General features: G+C 39.5%; 1 protein-coding gene across 1 annotated transcript in view; it reads right to left on the reverse strand.

Moving 5' to 3' along the window:
- LOC146655767 (protein eyes shut homolog) overlaps positions 1-22,773 on the reverse strand; it is a 95,092-nt gene that overhangs the window by 17,415 nt on the left and 54,904 nt on the right. Inside the window, exons 8-9 of the mRNA XM_085428894.1 lie at positions 20,970-21,078; positions 13,713-13,936 (exon numbers count right to left, since the gene is read on the reverse strand). Coding sequence (XP_085285020.1) covers positions 13,713-13,936; positions 20,970-21,078 — 333 coding nt within the window. The remainder of the gene's footprint in view (positions 1-13,712; positions 13,937-20,969; positions 21,079-22,773) is intronic.

The following is a 22,773-nucleotide window of genomic DNA, read 5'->3' on the forward strand; positions in this document are numbered from 1 at the left end:
CAGAGGGTGACCTAGCATGCAAAGTGATATCCAGACAGGGACTTTATAGGATGCTCGAAGATGTGCAAAGGTATAAAATCAGACAGAGGAAGCATTGGTGGGGTTTCAAATCTATAAATTAATAATGTGTTTTGAGCAGTGCTGCAGAATATATTTTGCTCCTTGAGAAAATGGCTTCTAGAAATGAAATATTTACGTTCTGTCATCAAAGTTGAGAACTGTTTGATATGACTATATTGAAACACAAAGGGATCATGCTTGAACTGATGGTTATTAGCAGGCTGCTTGATTCCAAGCTAGTTTAAGGTATCGTGATGCACAGCTGTCCAGTGTCACTGACAACTGTGAAAAATGGTTTTAAAGCAATACTGAAAGATGGAAAAATGTCATGTAGTGAACAGAACAGGCGGTGTTATTTTTTATAGGCTTTGACAACCTGCAAGAGGAAGAATTAAATATTAAATGCTACTGCACCTCCTGCTGCAGCTGTTTTGATTCAATGCTTTGAATCCTGCTAATTTGTCCCTTGCATCGTCACTTAGTGTCAGTGTTTAAATGTTGGTGGCAGACAAATTGTGTGGGTTTTCCTTCAGAAGCGCCAGATTTCTCCCACAGAAAATCTGAGACTAAATTACACATAAGTGAGACTATATGTGGACATGTTTGTCGTGATGCTTTCGCAGGGAAAGACACCGATTCAACAATCCAGACCTCTGCACAGGAAAAGTGAGGACAGAAAAAGGATAATTGGACAGTTGAACAATAGGGGCGGAGCCAGGGGCCACACCACAGGTGGCTATGCATATACTCGTAGAACTGTTAACTACTATTTTTTTGAGCTGGACTTATAAAAATGTTTTTTTTTTTTAAAATAATTATTGAAATATTCATTATTAAATGTACTTCTACATGTCAATCATATCTGCACAAATGATAAATATTGGCCTACAGCTATTTGATGCATATATTAAACATATTTTTCTTTGAAAGAATGTATGATTTACCACATAGCAAATATACTATTAAATATAATAATATTACAATTGCTTCATTTACTGCCAAAATATATTTTAACCTTTTTTCCAAACATGGGTTTTGCGGCTTAGCCGAGAATACATTTAATATTTAACTTTCTCTTTTCTCATAAAACACAGACCACAAAACAATTAGCTGCCATCTGTAGGCAAGCAGCGATTCTCCATCACTGAACGCGGCTTACAATTAACAGAAGGATCAGTTGCGCGCGAAATTCTGCCCGACCTAAGTTTACCTTCATTATCGATCAATTTTGATCCTCAAAAGCAGTAAAGGAAAAAAGACTTAACCTACCAAACTCCATGTAAATGGAGGGAAGATACATCATTAAGCTTGAATGGTTAAATGACTTGTGCAAAAACAGGCTGCAGATATTTCTGTCTCCAAAAAAGTAAAGTGTAGATAGAGCAGCAACACTCGAGTTTTAATTGGCCTAATCAAAAACTTGATGTGTGGGGTGACAAAAGGTTATTCTAATTTGCCACAGGCAATCACCCTGATTACTAAATTGTAGTAATGTTTGCAGATAAATTTGAATATGTTAATCACAAATGCATAACGCCATATCTCCAGCCAATCGAATCCTTACCGCTGCAGCACACACGCTGGATAAATAATTAAAGAAGACATACATTTTTAATCTAATGAGTACCAGATAAAATGATGAATAATTGACCGGTTAGCTTATGATATTCCTGTCAGCTAGAACAATAAGATGTGCAGCCACATGTATTTCTCAGATTTCAGTAAGTTATTTACAGAGGGCTTGTTTTTAAGTGCTTGTTTGTATGCAAATACACTTCTACAGTAAGGCTGAAGTCCTCAGCTCTCTGGATGAAAGCATTTATAGATTAAAAGACCATTTGCTTTCCAGAATGTAAAGAGCCAGTTGGATGGACGTATACTACACATGCTCTGTTTGTTGGTGGGTGGGAAAATTATCTGAAAGTGTCTGTTCCCTCACTCAATTAATCTGTAACTTGAATTCCATTATACGCCAAGTGATGAAGTGGAATTTACACACGGCTTTGACCTGACATTCTCAGACTTCTGAGCGAGCGGGAGGCTGTTCGATATTTTTCTGACCTCTTCCAGGCAACCTTGCAAACTTTTCCTTGCCGGTGGAGAAGGGTGATGTTTGTTAAGGCTCCATCACAGAGCCTTTTGAAACATACTGCCATAGAAATGCATACAAAGATGAGACTTGAAATAAATCCATATAGAAAGGCAGTATAAAGCATGAAGGAACTTTTCTCAAGGGATCAGACAATATTTGTATGGTCCAACCTAGAACACATTGCACTCTGCAGAAAACTGTGCTTTTCAGTAACACTTTTGGAAGTATGTTCACATTCAAACTTCTCACTTTTGAAATATGCCAGCATATCTATTCAAGTCTTATTTTATACTGCAAAACTCTTTAGCCTTAGAATTTTTGTGGAACATTGTCCTCTAATAAAACCGAACGCACTGCCGTGATGTCTCATGAATGAGCTATTCTTGACATCGCTGCATTTTTGCAAACTTACCAACTCCTTAACCAGCAAGAAATTTCCAATGTTTAATAAAAACACAGAAAAGGAGTGTGGAGAGTGCACCTCATACGAGAGGAGCTACACTGCACAAAGACTGTGTTTGCATTTAGACCCATGCTGCACTGATAAAGCGGGAGGCCCAGAATGACACAGTTTATGGACAAATCGAATGCAAACCCATATTTCAAATGATAAGTGAATAAAAGTCACATCAACCCCGGGCCCGTTACACTGACAAACAGCCAATCTGATCAGCAGTAACACCGAGGTTTATATTTACCATTCGTGTCAGAGATGCTGTGATTTAAACAAACTGTGTGTAGTAAGAGCTGAGAGTGATAAACTTGTGTATTATCTTTGTCCACGGCACACAGTGGACCGATAACGGACAAAAACTTGAGCGTTTTGTTGCTGCTCTGTGACACTGCAACAGGAAACAAGAACTCACTGAACATACAGTGTTTAGGAGAACACTAAAGAAAGAAAAAGCGAACGTTTTATTTGAAGTATTACTCACAGAAAAATATCTGAAACAAGCAAAAAATGATAATTAATGATAATCTGGAGCACACACGCATGCATAAATGTGCATGAAAGAAATAATAATTAAAAAAAAATCTATGCTGCTGTACAGATTTCACAGTGTTTTCTGTCTTGAATCTTAACCTCAGACAATAATTGCATTTAAGTTGACGGTAGAGTAACTGTATGCAGCGTAGTTTTCACACAGTTTTTATTTGCTCCTCATGTCTGATATGAACATTTACTTTGCACTAAAAGGACGTTTGTGTAAAGAGCTGCATGGCACCGGCTGGATATATTTCCCATGATAAAATGTTAGTTACACAGCAACGTTCAGTACAGTACCTCTGGGATTCTTTTCATTACAAAATATTTCAAACATGTCATCTTTTCATACACTAAATACATACCCAATATATTTGTGTTTCCACAGTGTTTTGTAAGCTGACTTCTAATTATCTTTGGCCAAGGGATTTTGAACATAAAATACACTTAGGGAAACATTATTACATACACCTTGGTAGTAATGGGTTGGAGTTCCCTTTCCTGTGCACCTCAATTTCTTATAGCATGGATTCAATAAGGTGCTGGAAACATTCCTCATAAGTTTTGGTCCATATAGACGCGACAGCATCACAAAGTTGCTTTAGATTTGTTGGTTGAACATCCTTTATAAAAATTTCCTGTTCTATCACATCCCAAAAGTGCAGACGCAGCACAACAGCTTCTGCAGCAGAAGACCACATCCAGTGTGGTGGTCTTAATGGTTATGCGAGTTACTGTTGCCTTCCTATCAGCCTGTTATCAGCCATCCCAGTAGATGTGAAATACTCAGACCAGTCCGTCTGCCACTAAAAACCATGACACATTCAAAGTCACCTAAAGTCAAAGTCACTTCATCATTATGATGCTCGATTTCAACTTCAGCAGGTTGTCTTGACAATATAAACATGTCATGTCATGTGATTGGCTGATTAGATGCTTGCGTTTATGAGCAGTTAAACAGGTGGACCTAACAAAGTGTCTGATGATGGCATTGATCAAAAGCCTTTTGGACATTTACAGTGTAAATGTCCTAACTTTGTTTAATCTTGCAGGGATTTTGAAGAACCAGCAGAAAAATAGGCCTATCTATATATGAAAGGTGAAATAACAACATTTCTAGCCTGTAACAACCGAAAAGTAACCAACACATTTTGTCATCATTATTATTTTGCAAGGACACGAGCATGTTGGTAAAGCTACCTTCTTTCTAAGAGAGTTTGAGGAAAACACTTTTTAGGAGATGAAACATGTTGCACTTATCCTGCTGAGTTGTTGGAAAGTTTTCAAGAGATAACATTAACCCAAAGTGAAGCGAGTCCTCATCATGTAAAACTCACATTTGTGTGTCCTGTGCCTATCTGTCACACACTCACACTGTCAGGCTCTTAAAGCGATACAATCAATTTCTCTCTTTTTGAGCTCATCATCCATGACAGCTGTAATTCTTGGCTGTTCTACAGGAGACATTATTATCTCCATGGCAGCAACACATTGAGGAAGCATTCACAAAGTCACATAATCATTCCTGCCGACTGACTCTGCTGAGAAATCTGGTATAAACAAACTTCAAAACATTACAATTTTGAATTCCGGCTAACCAGAAACACTGTGGCTAAGAGGTAGTCGTCAAAAACAATACTTGATGTCAAGAATCTTCAGTTGTTTCATTGTGAAACATAACACAACTACCAATCCTAATTTACATTATTTTATTTCTGCCAACAAAGCCTACCGAAACCTTTTTCACTGAGCTGTTTTTTCCTCTCACACACGAAAGACCAGCGTCACTGAACTGGTGTTTTCAGGGTAGTTAAATGCAATGAACATGACCGCTGCAGATTACTTTAAGTCAATAGTAAATCAATATTTTAGTCAATATTTAGGCCAATCGAGCATCAAATCTGTCCACAACTCATGTTAGCGCTCAGCAAATGCAGGATTTATTGCTGCTTGAGTGACAGCGCACAGCTGTTTCAGGAAATCTGTTAGCCTTTAAGAAGAATTAACCTACATTTAAAATGTGGCTCCTTTTAAAAGATTTACATCTTCAGCAGGAAGCATTAGATGGGGGTGTTAAAAAAGTACTGAGAGACTGATTAACACATTAGCGTTTTAGTCTTAATTAATGAATTTAGTAAGAGCAATAGAGAGATACAGATGTCATGTTAAAATCTCTATTGTATTTCATTACACTTTATTTAGAGTCAAAATAATGATAAAAAAAAAACAGATCTCACGGGAAATTTAAATGCTGAATGCCATTTTCCTTTCATATTGAGTTGTGTGCAACTTGCTTCCATTTACCTATTATCATTATTTGTTACTTATAATATGTCAAGGTTATACAGGAACTTATTTTAAACATGTTTACTAGTGCAAACAAACCAACATAAAAATTAAGTTAACAAAAAAATCTTCACAGAATTGTTTTGAACGCACTCGTCCTCCAAAATTCAAAGACGCAAATGCAATAAAGTCTGTAATGAGCGAGCTTTCTTTGGAAATATCCTTCTGAGACCACAACTGTGCTCAGAATGCTTCTTATGTTGAAGTGGAATAATTGTTTCTTGGACCTTGAGTTATTTTATAGATACTTTGAAACAAGCATAGCTGGAGGTCTGATTAAGGTAAAATTAGTTGCACTTTCTTTGTGAAGAACACTTGCCAGAAGTGAACTTATGAGGAGGACTGAGTGCTACCAAAACACGGCCACCACAGAATCAGCAAAGCGCCATCTCTACTTCAACCAATTAGCACATATTCTCCTCTGAGTGTGAATACAATGTGCTCTGTTCATTTTATCCTTATCCTATATTATCCTTGTAGACCATCAGCTCGTTTCCTTTTACTTCCCTGAGAAGATCACACAATCTCACTCCATGATGAATACACTAAAGCAGCTGCAATCAATAAGTTTCCATTAACAATAAATCAGAAATGCTTTTATTAGAAATGTGTTCGTCAGAGTTACAGGCTCACAGAGAATCATTTTCTAACTCAGCAGTTACCTTCAGAATTTCAGTATGTTTCATCTAATTCAGCTTTGGTTTTATAGCTCAAGTTTTAGGTTTTGGGGTCATTTTCATCCTTGTTAGAGCTCTCATCAACTGTACTTTACCGGTTTGATAGATGGACTTAAAGAAGTAGCTTGACATGTTGGATAATAAGCTTAAAGGGCTGAGAAAAAAATTCTTTGCCCCCTAACTTGATTTTTTTTTTTTTTCCTGTCATGCTATCTGCCCCACTTACTTGTTTGAGATCATTGTGGAAATTTTAAATTAGACAAAGACAGAGGGATACAATCCTGTGTTATGGTTAAAAAAGCAGTATAAAAGCTGTTATTTTATAAAGAAAATTATTTGCCGTATTACTTTCCAAAGTCCTTGAAATCAAATTTTGCTTATGCGACAAACAAGGCCTAGATATAAGCACAAAAAGACAAAATAGGACCTCGCTGGGGAGAGTAAACATCGGTTCCTAATGCTCGCAGCCTAACCACAGACACCCTCAGGCGCTGCCAACTGCTCACTCAAAAGGTTCAGCGCACGCACAGAGAGAGGCATACTGGGATGCCATCAGCATCAGCACCCCAGCAGGACACTCACAGTCAGGGAGAAGAGTATCCAGGGACAAGACACTTATTTAAAAAACTATCTAATCATCATGATGCCTTTTGACTTATTATCTAACTGTATGAAATCAGGTCTGCGCATTTACCTCCAATTAAACAATAAATGGGTATAAAAAGAGGATCGCAGAGAGGCTTTCAGAAGTAACTATGGAGATGGGTTCAGGGTGCTGTAAAACACAGTGTGGGCGAACAGTTCAACAATTTAAGAATATTGTTTGTGTGCACAATTAATGTGGCTATTTAATTATGCAAGGTGCATAATATCATTAAATAAATCACGGAATCTAAAGAAGTCTCTGAATGCAAAGCTGGAAGCCATTGACACAATTGTGTGGTAGAAGTCTGTATAATATCGGCAAGTAACAGCTGAAATATAAACAGAATGTTTTTCTTATGCTGTTATCAATAAAGCAAAGTATTAAAATGACTTGCAAATCCATGCATTCTGCTTATATTTACACTGTCTTCTAACCTTTTTGAAAATAGGATTATATGCGTGTATATGTCTTGAAAATAAACTGCATTGACACTCGGTCTAATAACATCTGCCTGTGTGACCTGCAGCCGAAATTTATAAACGACACAGATATCAACCATCGCAGGGCTGGCACTGAAGATAAAAAGGACACAGTTTTCAGGTGCTGATTGCCTGGCTGGTTAATGTGTATGTATCACACAGCAGCCACAAGCCATTATCCTCTTGGGTTTAATATTGATATTTCTACTTGCCTAAATGAACAGGAGCCACATTAAAAGCAGGCAGTGGTAAAAATCACCCCAACTGAACTTCTGATAAAAGTCCTTATTCATCTTATTATGTTGCAGTAGTGCAATTCAGGGCAACTACCACATAGACCAGAGCTCTCTGAACTCCTGGTGACCTCCGCATGCTGTGTGGTTCAAGAGGATACTGCAATAACGCGTATTCATCACACAGATAATTGCAAGGCCCAGTCTCTCGCACATGACAAGCCAATGCCACCAGCTCTTAATTGGTATTCTTGGAGCTATTCACATTCCAATATTCATGGTGTCCTTTTTCATTTCCTGTTGAATAAATGCATCTGTTAATTGATAGTGTCATAACACAATGAAGAAGGCATTTAGAGCAACTATTTTCTGGATTACCTAAGGTGAAAGAGCATCATGTGTAGTTAATGCATATTTAAAAAGACAGGCAAAATGGCTGGTAAGTGGGGCCTGATGGCAGTCTGATGAGCTGCACTAGATAAAGATAAAGGAAGAGCAGATCTTTGCATATTCACCTCGGCATGCAGGACTAACTTGGCGTAGCGATTGCCTTTAGTGGACAAGAGAAAATTGACACGAAAAAGCGAAAATTAACAGGCCATGGCTACATTACTCTTTTAGGGAGATTTTAATTTGAAGCTGTAAACAACACCCATGTGTCATCTTTCCAGCCTCCTTTCAAGATGACAGAAGATCACACATCCAGCAGATGTTACGCTGTATTTCATTTGCGACACATTCTGATGACCTGATGAATTAAAATCCAATATCTCTTTTCTTTTCTCTCTCATTTGACTTCATCATTTCCCAGGAGAAATAACTCCCGTCATCCAGTAAATGTATGTTTACCTGCTGGTTGATACCTCTTGTCGTAATATTTGACAGACAATGGAAAATAAGATTTTAGAGCCTTTTAGCTGAAAACAGCTGACTGCACTGATGACACCAATAAAGTCAGATTTAAAATCTTGGCTCGTAAAACCCAAAACAATAAGCTCAGAGAAAATAGGCTAAATAGTACACCTGAGACAAATGGATCCATTTCCCTTAGAAGAAATCACAGCTCTAAACAGACCAAAACACACTAACTGGCCAATTTGTGAGGTGCACCTGTTCAACTGGCTGTCAATGCAAAATATGCAAATATCTAATCAAACAATCACATGGCAGGAACTCAAGCAGCAGCACTTCCTGTTATTTACTGTCCTGTGTTTTACATCGACTTTTCAGAGCAAGAACATGTTATTTCAGGAGATTTGAGACCTGAGGCAGAATACTCATAAGTTCAAATTTTGAAATTCTCAATAGAACAAATGTTACAGACTCTGGGATGATGTAGAGATGTAGACATTTACCACACAGGAAGAGCATAACAAAAGCTGCATCACAAGAACTGTGGGTCCAGTGTTTTTATTGAAGCTTTAGAGGAAGTAAAAGTCTGGACATCATGGCCTCATCCATAAGTCATAGACTTGGTTGACTGATCCTTGGCTTGCTCTTTTCACATATCATACTGTGCTGGAGAAAGACACCCAAGAGTATGTGTACAAATACATTGCTTGCAAAACAACCCACCTGTAATGTAGATGTAATGTGAATATGTTGCTAATTTAAAAGAAAAGTGATTTAAAGGATCTAATTATGAAGTATGCATTCACTGAGAAGCACTTCATTAGGCAAACCTGTTCAATTGCTCATTAACACAAATCATCCAATACTGTGGGAGAAACTCAGAGCATTTAAACATGTAGACACGGTCAAGACGAGCTGCTGCAGTTCAAACTGAGCATCAGAATCGCGAAGAAAGGTGATTTAAGTGACTTTGAACCTGGCATGGTTGTTGGTGCCAGCAGGGCAAGCCTGAGTATTTCAGAAAGTCCTAATCTACTGGGATTTGCCCACATGGCCATCTCTAAGGTTTACAGAGAATGGATGATCTGAAAAAAAGAAAACATTCAGTGAGTGGGAGTTCTCAGGGGGGAAATGCCTTGTTGATGCCAGAGATCAGAGGAATACGGTCAGACTGTTTTGAGCTGACAGGAAGGCAACAGTAACACAAAAATCCTCCCACTAATTATGGCCAATGCATGCAGAAGAGCATCTCTGAAAGCACATCAAACCTTGAAGCAGATGGGCTACAACAGCAGAAAACCACACAAGATGCCACTCATCTCAGCTAAGAAGAGGAAACTGAAGCTATTTCACACTGCATCATCAAAATTTGATAGTTGCAAATTGGATAAACCTTCCCTGTTCAGTTGAGTCTTGAATTTCTGTTGTGACATTTAGATGGTTGGGTCAAAATGTGGGGTATATAACATAAAAACATGTTAATCAGATCCATCCTGCTTTGAATTAATGATTCAGGCTGCTGCTGCTGGTGGTTTAATGACGGTTTTTGCCTGTCCCGTTTGGCTCTTTTGCCATCAGAATTATTGTCTAAAGGCGAAGAAAGATGCCCAACGGATTTACTTTACCAAATAGACCATCCCAGCCTTGCCGTTATGGTCTATTTGATTCACCTTTTATTGTTTATTTTATTTTATTTTCACTTGCTAAAAACGGGACAGACTTGACTGGGGAAAAGAAAGGGGAGAAAGAAAGAGGGAAAGAAAAACAGCGGAGAAGAGGGACGAAGGGCAAAAACAAAAACCAACAAAATAAGCAGACAAAAAATACATATATCAATCACCTGGATCACCTGTTGAGAAAGAAAAGAGAGAAAACAAGCAGAAGAAAAAGAGAGCAATAGAATAAACAACATCACGATGATCTATGGGAATATAACAGTAAATACTAAATATTAAACATTATTGTGCAGCATGTAAGATGGACAGCGCACAGTGTGCTTTGAGGTAGGAGCCAAAAAGGGTGTTGTTTGTGTGTGTGAGCACCCGTGTGTACACCTGTGAGCATGAGCGCGCTTGTATTTAAGGGGTCCCAGGCCCATCCGGACCAGGGCCCGGTTCAGCCGCGCCGCCTGGCCCCACAGAGCCCGGGACAGCCCACCCGACCCCACCACAGAGAAAACTGCACCCACCCCATCATCGACTCATCTTCCAGACTACACAAAACAATAGACGCCCAGGCTGAGATCTTCCTCCACCTCTCCTGTATCTCCCACTCCTGCAGAGTGAGTTCCTGAAGAGAGGAGACCTCCTGCAAGATGTAACAGCCTCCCCCACCAGCTGAAGAGCCCCCCAGGTGGCTTGATGCACTGGCGGCACCCTGCGCCAGGGCTGGGGCCCCATACACCCACCCGCCCACAACCCCGGCAACACACCAACCAGGACCCAAGCCCCCAAGGCCCAGCCAGGGCCCCAGCCCAGAGACCGAGCACCCCCAGAACCCCACGTCCGTCCTGGACCCACCCAGGGGCAGCCAGGCTACCAGGTCAGTAACCCACGTCTGTCAGCACAGACCCTCCCCTAGCCCCGCTGCACGCAGCCACGAGGAAACCATCACCTAAGAGCCAACAGAGCCCTTAATAGGCCATGACCACAACCCCGGGTTGAGCCCTCCAAGGAAGATGCTCCTGGGGAACCCCCCGACACCCTAAGCCTGTCCCTACCCCCACACCAATCACAACAGTGAAGGCGGGACCAAACTATGACCCCCCACCCCCACTAGGGGATGGAGCTGATCAAAGGAGCCCAGAGCAATTGATCTGATGTGGTGGCAGAGGCTGTATCAAGACTAATGTAATCTAATAGATAATTTCTATATTGGTTAGAATTAAGATTATTTTTATTTTTCCAGTTCATGAGGACTGTTTTCTTGGCTATGCATAGGGCAGTGAAAACCATATGGGCGATATTCTTTTCTGAAGTGACATTATCTAAGCTGCCCAACAAACACACTAAGGGGGAAGTTGGAATGTTACATTTCAGACACTTCGATAAGTCTTCACATATCTCGCGCCAAAACTTCTGAACTGGTGGACAGAACCAAAGAGCGTGGATATAATTGTCCGGTGAATTGGTTTGGCAGTGTGAGCAGTTGTTGGTAGACGTAAAGCCCATCTTGAACATCCGATGCCCTGTATAGTGCACTCTATGTAATATTTTGTATTGAATTAATTGAAGACTGGGATTTCTAATTAGATGAAAGGTTTTTAAGCAAATCTGAGACCAGAAGTTTAGGTCTAAGTTAACTGATAAATCCGCTTCCCATTTTGCAATAGGAAGTGATATTGATTCATCTGTTTTAGAAAGCATTCTGTATATTTTGGATAGTAATTTTGGGGTTTTAAGAGTAAGAAATTGAACCACACTTGGTGGTGTTTGTAATTCAACTTGATCTGGTTTAAATTTCTTTTTTACTATGGATTTAATTTGTTGATATTCTAAAAATCTTTTCTTGTTGATCCCATATTGTGTAACTAGTCCGTCAAATGAAATAAATTCTGTTCCTTCTAATATATGTTCTAAATATTTGATTCCTTTACCACTCCAATCTGGAAAGTTTATCATATTATTGTTTTGTAATATGTCAGGGTTGTTCCAGATAGGTGTACGTTTGCATGGGATTAATGAAGACGCCGTCAATTTTAGAAACTCCCACCATGCTGTCAGAGAAGAGCTGATGTTGATGCTTTTGAAGCATTCATGTCGTTGGATGTTTGAGCTGATAAATGGTAGGTCTGAAATCTCTAGATTATTGCAAAGTGCTTGTTCTACATTTAGCCAAGGTTCATCTAAGAGGGTATGTTTTAGCCATCCTGAGATAAATTGAAGCCTGTTGGCTAAGAAGTAGTGCCGAAAGTTAGGTAGTTCTAATCCTCCTTTATCCTTGGTCTTTTGTAGTGTTTTTAAGCTTATACGTGGGGGTTTATCTTTCCAAAGGAATTTGGACATATATGAATCTAGAGATCTGAACCAATCTTGTGGCGGTTTAGTTGGGATCATTGAGAATAAATAATTTATTTTTGGTAAGACCATCATTTTTATAGCGGCAAGGGTTTTTTCTTGACATACCTGGGCCTCAGGTAAACATCTTTTAAATGTTACAGCCTACCTGAGTATTATTGCTGACCATGCCCATCAATTTATGACCACAGTGTACTCATCTTCTGATTGCTGCTTCAAGCAGGATAATTTGCCATGTCGCAAAGCTCAAACTGCTTTCTTGGACATGACAATGGGTTCACTGTACCCAAAGGTCACCAGATTTTGATTCAATAGAGATTCTTAGGGAAGCAGAATAGCAGATTGGCATCATGGATGTGCTGCCAACAAATCTGCAGCAACTGTGTGATGATATCATAAAGATATGGACCAAAACCTCCGAGGAATGTTCCCAGCACCTTTTTGAATCCATGACATGGAAAAGCTGAGGGAAAGCAATATAATAAAGCCAGCAGTTGCTTTTTCACCTGAACCCCCTTTCTTTGTGTTGTTCATAGTGCAATCAGTGTTTTGGTACAAGCTTTCTGAGAAGGCCATCATCCATTAAAAGAAGAAAAATAAATCAGCTTGCTAATTGAAATTATTTTTGTTTACTGCAGAAAGACAGCATTATGAAGTGTTCTTGACCCGCCTGCTCCAGACGTCATTACAGACATTTCAATGACTCATAACGCGCATCATTGTGGCTAGAATACAAGAAAGAGCAGAAATTGCTAATTTAGATCAAAACTAGACAAAAATGTCTGTCGTGTGATGACAGTTTATCATAGAAATTGCCAAATATTTTTCTCGCTTAATAAAACAAAAAATCAAGTTACAATTTTTTTTGGTTTGTTTGTTTGTTGTTTTTGCACTGATAGCACGGCACAAGCCAATGTTCCATAGAGCACAGCTACCCTCCAGTACGCCCACACTGGAATTAGATCAGTGCTGATATAATAAGGCTGACAACTGATGAGTTTTGCATTAAGAATTGGTTAGTGAATAGCCATATTTACATAAATACCAACATTGGTTTCAATTACATTATTTTATGTGATACATTCAAGTTATGCATGTAATGGCATTCTAATTTATATACTGATTTATTTATTTTCTTTTTTTCTTGGTTTTTGATTCTGGCAATTTCAGTCTTCTATACAAATCTGGTGCAGTTCACGTCAAGTTACTGAGTCCAATGTATTATTACTCCATAAAGAAGGACAGTTGGATTTCCTATATTCTTTGTACCTTTCAGGTTTAAAGATAATTAAGTAAACTTTAATAGGGTAAAAAGTGACCCGTTACCTGATACAAGTTCCTCCATTACGACAAGGAAAGTGCTGGCAGACAGGAGGGTCACAGTTCTTGATATTTCTCCCTCTAACTGCCTCACCCATCAGGTAAATCTCCTTTGAGTTGACCTGAAGTTCTTTGATACAACCAATGAATCTCTTCTCTGCTTTTTCACTCTTGTCATGCATGTCCCACCGAGATGAAACATCCCCAAGAAATATGGGTCCAAAGGTCCCCTGTAAAATAAATAAATAAATAAATAATTAACACACATAAGTGATCAGCAGTATATATTATGGTAAGCAGCTAGGGAAAGCATTATGTCAATTAGATGTCCCCACAAAGGTATGAAAACACAGTGTGTGTGTGTGTGTGTGTGTGTGTGTGTGTGTGTGTGTGTGTGTGTGTGTGTGTGTGTGTGTGTGTGAAATTATTACTGCTATTACATTATTAGGACCTTAATGTATCCTGAGATGATGAAGAAGAAAGATAACCGACTCAGCTACTGTTACCCTTTGGTGTAATGCGGTATTAGTATCACCTAGACTCTAACTTTTATTCTTGTTAATAAGTCAGTTACACTATCTGTTACATTATTACACTAGACCCCATGTTTGTTTTTTGTTTGTTTGTTTGTTTTAAATGTTGTGCCTTTTTTAACTGTTATGTTAAAACTTATCCTCCAGTTGTGAAGTTAATGGGTAATTAAAGGCAGTGGATGGCGTGTGGAAAAAAAACAGTGGGTGCAAGGGAAGTGAGGATTCTGGGCATTTAATGTATTCCATGTTTAATGTGAGACTAACCATCAAAATTAATGCGTTCGTAAGTTTAGAGAAATATGAGCACCGAGTAATGTTTTCTTTTTCAGTTCTTTGGATGTCACATATCTAGAGATAATGATCATTAAAAAAACAAAAAACACTGGTAGGTTCCTTTGATGTGCGGTAATTGGGTAACATTTGGCTAATATAGAGAAATTGTGTGAACCTGTAACTTATTCTTTTGTAACAGTCAACTTAACAACTGCAGCTGTGTCTGCAAAAATGCTACAAACGAGTACATCACATAAGCATAAAAGTGCCTATATTTTATTCCATCGTACTGTATAAATTTCCTTCCTTTACATTTTGTCATTTCTCTTCAACCTACAGAAGATTTCAAGTTCTGTCCTAAAAGATTCTAACTGTTCCTGTGGTTTACTCTGAGGTCTTATGGGTAATAAAACAAAACAAACTATAATAAAAGAGAAATGTGTTGATGTGAACATTTCTGAGTCAAATTATGGACACCGGATGTTAAGATAAGATAAGATAAGATAACTCTTTATTGTCATTGCACAGTCATACATAGTACAGTAGTACAATGAAATTGGAAAAACTGTCCTACGTCGGCACTACATATAACACAACACGACACGATATGACACATCACAACGTAACAAACAACACAACACAGTATATTAACTTAGTATAAAAAAGAAGAATAAGTGTATGTGTATTGCACACTGTTATTATTGCACATTAATTATTATTGCACCTTGTTATAAATATAAATATTATTGTTATCGTTTTAAACATTGTTACCTCCCCCTAAAAAGTCCAGGGAGGTATCCAGTCAGGTCAGCTATTTACATTGATCAGGGCTATTGCCCTGTTGTAAAAGCTGTCCTTGAGTCTATTTGTTCGGGACCTCAGCAGCCTGAACCTCCTGCCAGACGGCAGCAGCTTAAACACCCGGTGTCCTGGGTGTGTGCAGTCCCGTAGGATGCTGCGTGCCCTCTTGAGACAGCGAGTGCTGTACAGGTCCTTCAGGGAGGGAAGAGGATGTCCAATGATTTTTTGGGCCATGTTGATGACCCTCTGGAGTGCCTTTCTGTGTGCTGTGGTGCAGCTGGAGAACCACACACCGATGCAATATGTCAGCACACTTTCAATGGAGCAGCAGTAGAAGACGGTCAGCAGCTCCTTCTTCAGGTCCATTTTTCTGAGGATTCTCAGAAAGTGGAGACGCTGTTGGGCCTTCTTTAAGACCGCAGAGGTGTTAGAGCTCCATTGGAGGTCTGTGTCTATGTGCACACCCAGAAACTTGAAACTGGAGACCCTTTCCACGCACTCCCCGTTGATGCTGACAGGCTGCAGCTCGGACTTCCTCCTTCTGAAGTCAACTACCAGTTCTTTTGTTTTGGTGGTATTGAGGTCCAGGTTGTTGTCTGCACACCAATCTGACAGCCTCTGAACTTCAGCTCTGTATGCAGTCTCATCTCCCCCTGAGATGAGCCCCACCACAGTGGTATCATCTGCAAACTTGATGACTGTGTTGTCTGGGTGGGAACTAACACAGTCATGTGTGTACAGAGTGTACAGTAGGGGACTCAGTACACAGCCTTGTGGAGAGCCGGTGTTGAGGCTGAGGGCTGAGGAAAGATGAGGCCCCACTCTAACTCTCTGTACACGGTCTGAGAGGAAGTCTCTGATCCAGCGGCAGGTGGTGGAAGGAAGTCCAATTTCCAGCAGTTTATCTATTAGTCTGTCCGGGAGTATCGTATTGAAAGCAGAGCTAAAGTCAACAAAGAGCAGCCTGGCGTAACGGCCCTGCACTTCCAGGTGAGAGATGGTGGTGTGGAGCGTTGTAGCAATGGCATCTTCAGTTGATCTGTTAGCTCTGTATGCAAACTGGAGCGGGTCGAGTGTGGGTGGCAGGCAGGACATGATGTGACGTCGGACCAGTTTCTCAAAGCACTTCATTATAACAGGTGTTAGAGCAACTGGTCGGTAGTCGTTGAGGCTGCTAATGTTAGTACGCTTTGGCAGTGGGACAATTGTGGCTGACTTTAGGCACGGCGGGATGCAGGACTGGGACAGTGAAGTGTTGAAGATCTTAGTGAAGACCCCAGCCAGCTGGTCTGCACACTCTTTTAGGACCTTTGCGGTTACCCCATCTGGTCCGGTGGCCTTCCTGGGGTTCACTGCCCTCAGTGTGCGCCTCACCTCATATTCCTGCACTATGAGGCTTGGGCTGCTGCTGTCCGATGTTTTTGCTGCTGCTGCCTCTGGTCCCTTCACCTCAAAGCGTGCGAAGAAGTGGTTCAGCTCCTCTGCAAGCTCCGCGTTACCCTCAGTCAACGTGGTATTGCCAGGTTTGTAGTTGGTTAAGTGCTGAACTCCCTGCCATACCTGTCGTGAGTTGTTGGTGGTGAAGTGGTCTTCGATCCTTCTCTTGTACGCTGCCTTGGCCTCTCTGATGCCTCTTTTCTTTTAACTACGAGATTAAAAAAGCTCATTTGCCACTTGCCACTAGTGATAAAATGCAACCTTGTCATGTAATATACTGGATGTTAACAGTATGAAGAGCTCAAAGTACACTGAATATTACTGTTTCCAGTTTCGTCTCTGCCATTACAAAATCACATCAGTCATGTCAGAATGTATACATCCTTGGCACTCGTCATAACTGCTTGCTGGCATCGGAGGAAGTGTTGGACAGCTGAAGTGGAGGTGTTCAGTGAAGGGACACTTAAGTGTTAGACCACATTATCATTTAGGACGTTGGCTCAATACAAGCTTTAAATGACATAACCGCTGCAGATTTAAAAGCCTATAAAGAGACATGCATGACAGGGTTCCTGTGAATGTATGTGCAATGAAGCCACACTTGTAAGGACCTTGAAAGTATCTTTAAAAAAGCTTAGGATTCATATAAAACAAGCAGCGCGTGATGGCTGCTTTTAAAACATGCTAAACTGTGCTTGTATGTGATTCACTGTAGCTGTGTGATGATGATGGGCTGATGATAATGTATGACTTTATGGTGCCTTCAAGCATGTTTACCATGTTTATGAGAAGAGTCCATTTGAAAAGCCCCACTAATGTAAAATTCATGACTTTGTAAGTGGACCCACAGCACCGCTTTCACACGAGCAGTGTGCTCATTTTCGAATTTTATTTGAAGGCAGGGCTAGGCAGTGTGGAATCTGTTTCATATTCTTCTTATGCACATGTAAGGCCAGTTTAGATGAGTAAAACTTGGCCACAATAAAAACAGACAAAAACCTTGGGGCGAGGTTAACTATGCCTTTGGGCTAGTGCGAACCATCTTTGGGCAAGGAAAAAAACATACTGTGTGGATTTACTCAAGATGCATAGTGAAAAGTTTAAAAGCCAAGGCCGTGTTTTATTTGTGGATAGCCTTATTGAATATATATTTGAAGGTGTTTCCCTTTCGGACCACAGCATTTGGCAAGGGGATTATTTAAAATGCTTTAGTAATTGCACCATTATCTAATAAAGAAACAATATTTCTGTCTTTTAACACTTTGCATGGTTTCACTAGTTGCTGCTATAACAAGAAAAGAGAGGGTGTGTCAAAAGGGCTGTGTTTCTTTTTGATTGGCAGTAGGGGGACATTATCACAGCTTATAGATTGCTACAGATACATTGTTATATATATTAAAAGAAAAACACGCTGGAAAAAATCAAGGAAGACCTAAAACCTCCAAACAGAATTCACAGCGAGCCCACTGCTTCCAAACCTTCATTTCATTTTCTCCCTCTCGTTCTTCTAAAGGGGTCAAACAAGATCTGACTCTTACTTTTACAAATGTCACAGGGCCTCATGGCATGCCTCACACCAACAAATATTTCATGACACACATGAAATCTTCAGATTGAATTTTCAAGTTATTTCTTCTTTTTTTCCCTCCACAATTCAGGACCATGGAGAGCGCACGTGCACGCACGCACGCACACACACATCAATCCTACTACTTATGGTACTACAAATGACCCTTTGTAGTATTTATCAGAAGTTGTACACAAACACCTTAAAACATATGCGTATATTATGCCTGTCAGATTAAAAGTAACTGTATTTGTGCTGACGGCAGGTTACTCATGCATGTCTGTGACCCTATGCTAATTTGTACTGCCCTTGGTAAATTTTTTTGATCATTACTGGAATCAACTAAGTGCTTTTGTTTTCAGAAATTTGGCAATTGTTCGTTTGACTCGCTGGCTTAAATTGCTACTCCAATCTGCACTTTTTCTGATTGCGGCTTAAAGCCAATTTGCTCTGCTTAGTAAATACTGGATAGAGTGTGAATAAGTAGAGGTAATATTTCAAAGCCAGAAAATAGATATGTTCATTTAACGCTTCAAAAAAGTTTGATTGTTTCCTTTGTCTGATGAAAAAAATACTGGCCTTCAGGTTAGAGCCTAACCATGATTACGTATGTGAAGGGTATGCGAAATGATCATTGCCCTTAGGTCTACGTGGTGCTGTTTAGTTTAACATGAATCAAAAATGTCAAGAAAATGTAAATATAAATACATGTAACAAAACGTCAAAAACAAGAAGACAGAGAAAACCAACAGCTATAAAAAATATAACCAGAATAAAGCTTTATATACACAGAATACAAAACTATAACCAGTGTAGAATGTAAACATGAAAAGTGCAACAAGCCAGACTGAGGAAACTTACTTGTAACTTACTTTTCCTACACTAACTGATGTTGCTTATTAAGCACTTTAATGTACTGCAATAACAACTACATTTCACCACATTATTTTAAGATTGCCATATTATTAGTATTTATATATCTACATGTATACCTTCATTCCCTTTATCTATGAGTAATTATACCCCTACGGCACCGGCTACTGGGCATTGAATGCAATCTGGTCTCATACACCAGTAGAGCAGCAAGCCTGCTGTGAACCCTGACACAGTAGCTCTATAGCTGGGTGTATCCTGTCTTTGTACTAATTAAAAAGAAACTGATCCAAAATGAAAACTACAGCCTGCCACTTTGCCACAGCCCTGAGTAACTAGATAACAGTGTTTAGTGAGAAATCAAGATACTTCTAATTTGACATATACTAACAGTGAAATAGATGGCAATATTGCTTCACCAACATCTGCTAAGCTGTCTGATTAGCCTCGGCAGTCTAGACTGGAAAGTGACAGCAGCTATCTCTCTCTGAAGTCTACAGCTGGCTTTAGTTTTGAGCCCACTCACTTCTTCTCTTGGCTGACAGTGTCAGATAAAGCCAACACAAATACAACACAAATAACTAAAGCACATATTTGTTTCCAAGACATTATTAAGATCTTCATTTGATACAAAACACTACAAGTAGCTTTTTACTGGTATTGTTTATCCACAAATATACACAGCGTGTAAGTGTAAGTGTAAGTAGTATTTTTTTATTTTTAGAAACACACTCATTCACTTCATCTTTAAACCTGACAATACAAGAAAAAGTTTAGCACTGTGATGTCTAATTGTAGCAAAGATAGTGCTCGTGTAATGAATGAGGAACAAAGAAACATGTTGGCATCTCAAATTAGAAGACCATAAATCACACTGAGGAGTGGGAGGCATGTTGGGCCAGTGGGAAGGTTGAGACTCTCTCTGCATATTTGAATGTGAAAGCAAAATTATTAATTAATAACAAATATAGGTGTTGTTAATCAAATTAATGAGCCAGAAAAAAAAAGACCAGCCTGTGATTAATAATAGAACAAGCTTGATGTGGCTTACATGTTTGCCAATTGTGATTATCTATAGATAATACTGTAAAAGATGCACTTTTTTCTAAATTGAAGCCTGTTTTGTATTCATAAAGCAATGGGCTTTGGCAGCACACAACAACATACAGTCAATCTACTGATGGCCCTGCTGTCATGAGTTCTATAAGTTGTTTATTTGAATGTGGCGAGTCTGTTGGCACTGTGGGGGTGCCAAATGTATAGGGCTGTGGGACAAAAATGCAGGGATGTCAGGGAAAAAAATTTGCCAGTAAACATCATCTGTCTATATGACATAAATGCCAGGGCATATTTCCTGTGTTGCTCTTTAACATTAATGCTGCATTTATACTGTTTTACTTCATAATTGTCACAATGACATTTAGCAGATTTCAGAAATTTTAGATAACAATGCAGCCTTTATATAAGCAAAGACATTGACAAACAACCCTGCTACAAAAACTAAAAGCCACTGATGGCTTTGTGGCATTCATTATTAGAGCAGCGTTTAAATGCTGGAATGGCTCTCGATGGAAATACATGCGTATTTCTTTAATTATTATTATTTACTGAAGAATATCGGGATCCACGGGCGATGATATTACTGCTGTACCAACATTTCAATGTTTTTAAGGCAAACTGTGCTGTAAAAGGAATAAGATAACTGAGAGATAATTATGTGTTTGAAATGAGATGATGGTTGTACAAAGGGTAGATTTGAGTGCAGAGAAGTCAGGATACCTGTGACACAGGGTATGAGATGTACTCCTCGAGATGCTGAGCCGTGCCATTATCTGCAGCTATTTCAATCATACACGGGCCTCCTTGTTTGCCAACAGGCAGATTGTATCTGTTAAAAGAGAAGACACAGAAACCAGGGGTAAGTTAGGAAGCCCTCTCCCTGCCATGTCTGATACTCACAATAACGCCAACAAAGTGTGGAAAAGGCTCTGATGGAGAAACAAACAGAGCAGACAGCAGTGAAGCTCCTAATGTGACCATGGAGAATATTCCATAAACTTACTAGATATACATTACACATCGTTTTATAAGACACTTTATGCACTGGCACACTGGGTCTGAAGTAATGGTCCGTTTGTATCACAAGCTCTCACCCTAAACCCAGGAGAGACAAGAAAAAACAGGCAATGTTTTCCCCAGTTTTGGATTTAAATAAGAAAGCCAGAAACAGGTTTTGGCTCAGTGCTGCAGTGCTTTTTATTTTCTGTAAGTAGTTGTGTTTCTCAGCCAAATTGAAATGGACACAGTAATGCAACAGTACCTATGGAGTGCCTAAAGAAAAACCACAGAGTGAGATCACCAATCATAACCAGGTACATGATCTGTGACATAAATACCAGTTTTAATAACATTTTCTATGATTTTCTACCACTGCTACTACTGATAACAATGATAACAATAGGCCAAAAACATGATTATGGGTATGAGTGCTCATTATGTCATTCAGGATTAATTAATGATAAAAACGAGGGCACAAACTAGATATACATTACAAACCTAATGAGAAGGAAGATAATTTTATCATTTGACCCTCAGCGTCTCTCTGGGGAAATATACAATTGTAGTAGTCATTAATGTTGCAGCCGTAATGTTAAGTAGATGGTCTACTTGTGTCATATTCCAGCTCTGGCAAAGTCAAGTGATCCCCTCTCCCCAATTCATCACCGGCCTTATGCTGGCAGTACACAATAGAAGCCACTTTAAAAGGCTCAACATTATGCAAAAGGTTGCACGCTCTCCGCCACACACGTAAACACGGCAATGCGTGATGCCCTTTGTGTTCTGTGGGTTTCTTTGCCACCAGCCTGTAAACACGCCACACAACTACGATTGTGCGTATTTCGTAACTTATTCAGCCATTCTTTTTGACTGTACCGATGATGACTGATGAGGAACAACCCTCAAACGTCTGCTTTAATAGCCAGATGGAAACAATCAGAGCAATCGCCCTCCTGCTAATTTGAAACAGCCTTCCAGGACACCTCCCTGCGGCAATCATACTCAACTTCAGGTAGGACTAATTACAGGTGTGGAAATCATAAGAGCCGTTTTGTACACACTCACTGATAAATTAAGGCACATTTACATTGGCAAATGTGAAAGGCAACCTAATGTCCACAAAAGACATCCATTAACATCCTGGTGGTGCTCAGTGTGTTCCAGTGAGCTCACTCTCTTACATTGGGATATTGCCCCGCTGTTCCTTGGATCCTAATGAAAGGGATAGAGTTGTGCGATATATCAATCCTTATCTTTGTGCAACAAAAATGGACCATTTTGCGAGGTATGAAACATCACAACATCATTACAACCTCTATTGCTGAGGGCGCTTGATGAATATTTTGGTGCTTACCACAGTAGCTTTTATTCGGGCTACTGATGCTACAAAAACTGTCCCTGGGAGATATGGAAAGCATGCACACAAAGTAAGCGAACTTGATGAGTTCTTATGAGCACATTTAATATTCCAGCAAGCTAATTTACAATAGTCTTGCTTTAAGGAAAACGTGACTATTTATATATT

Source organism: Rhamphochromis longiceps, linkage group LG13 (assembly GCF_057381845.1).
Source record: "Rhamphochromis longiceps isolate RC_006_pf linkage group LG13, R_longiceps_female_GT1.1, whole genome shotgun sequence".
NCBI classification, from domain to species: domain Eukaryota; kingdom Metazoa; phylum Chordata; class Actinopteri; order Cichliformes; family Cichlidae; genus Rhamphochromis; species Rhamphochromis longiceps.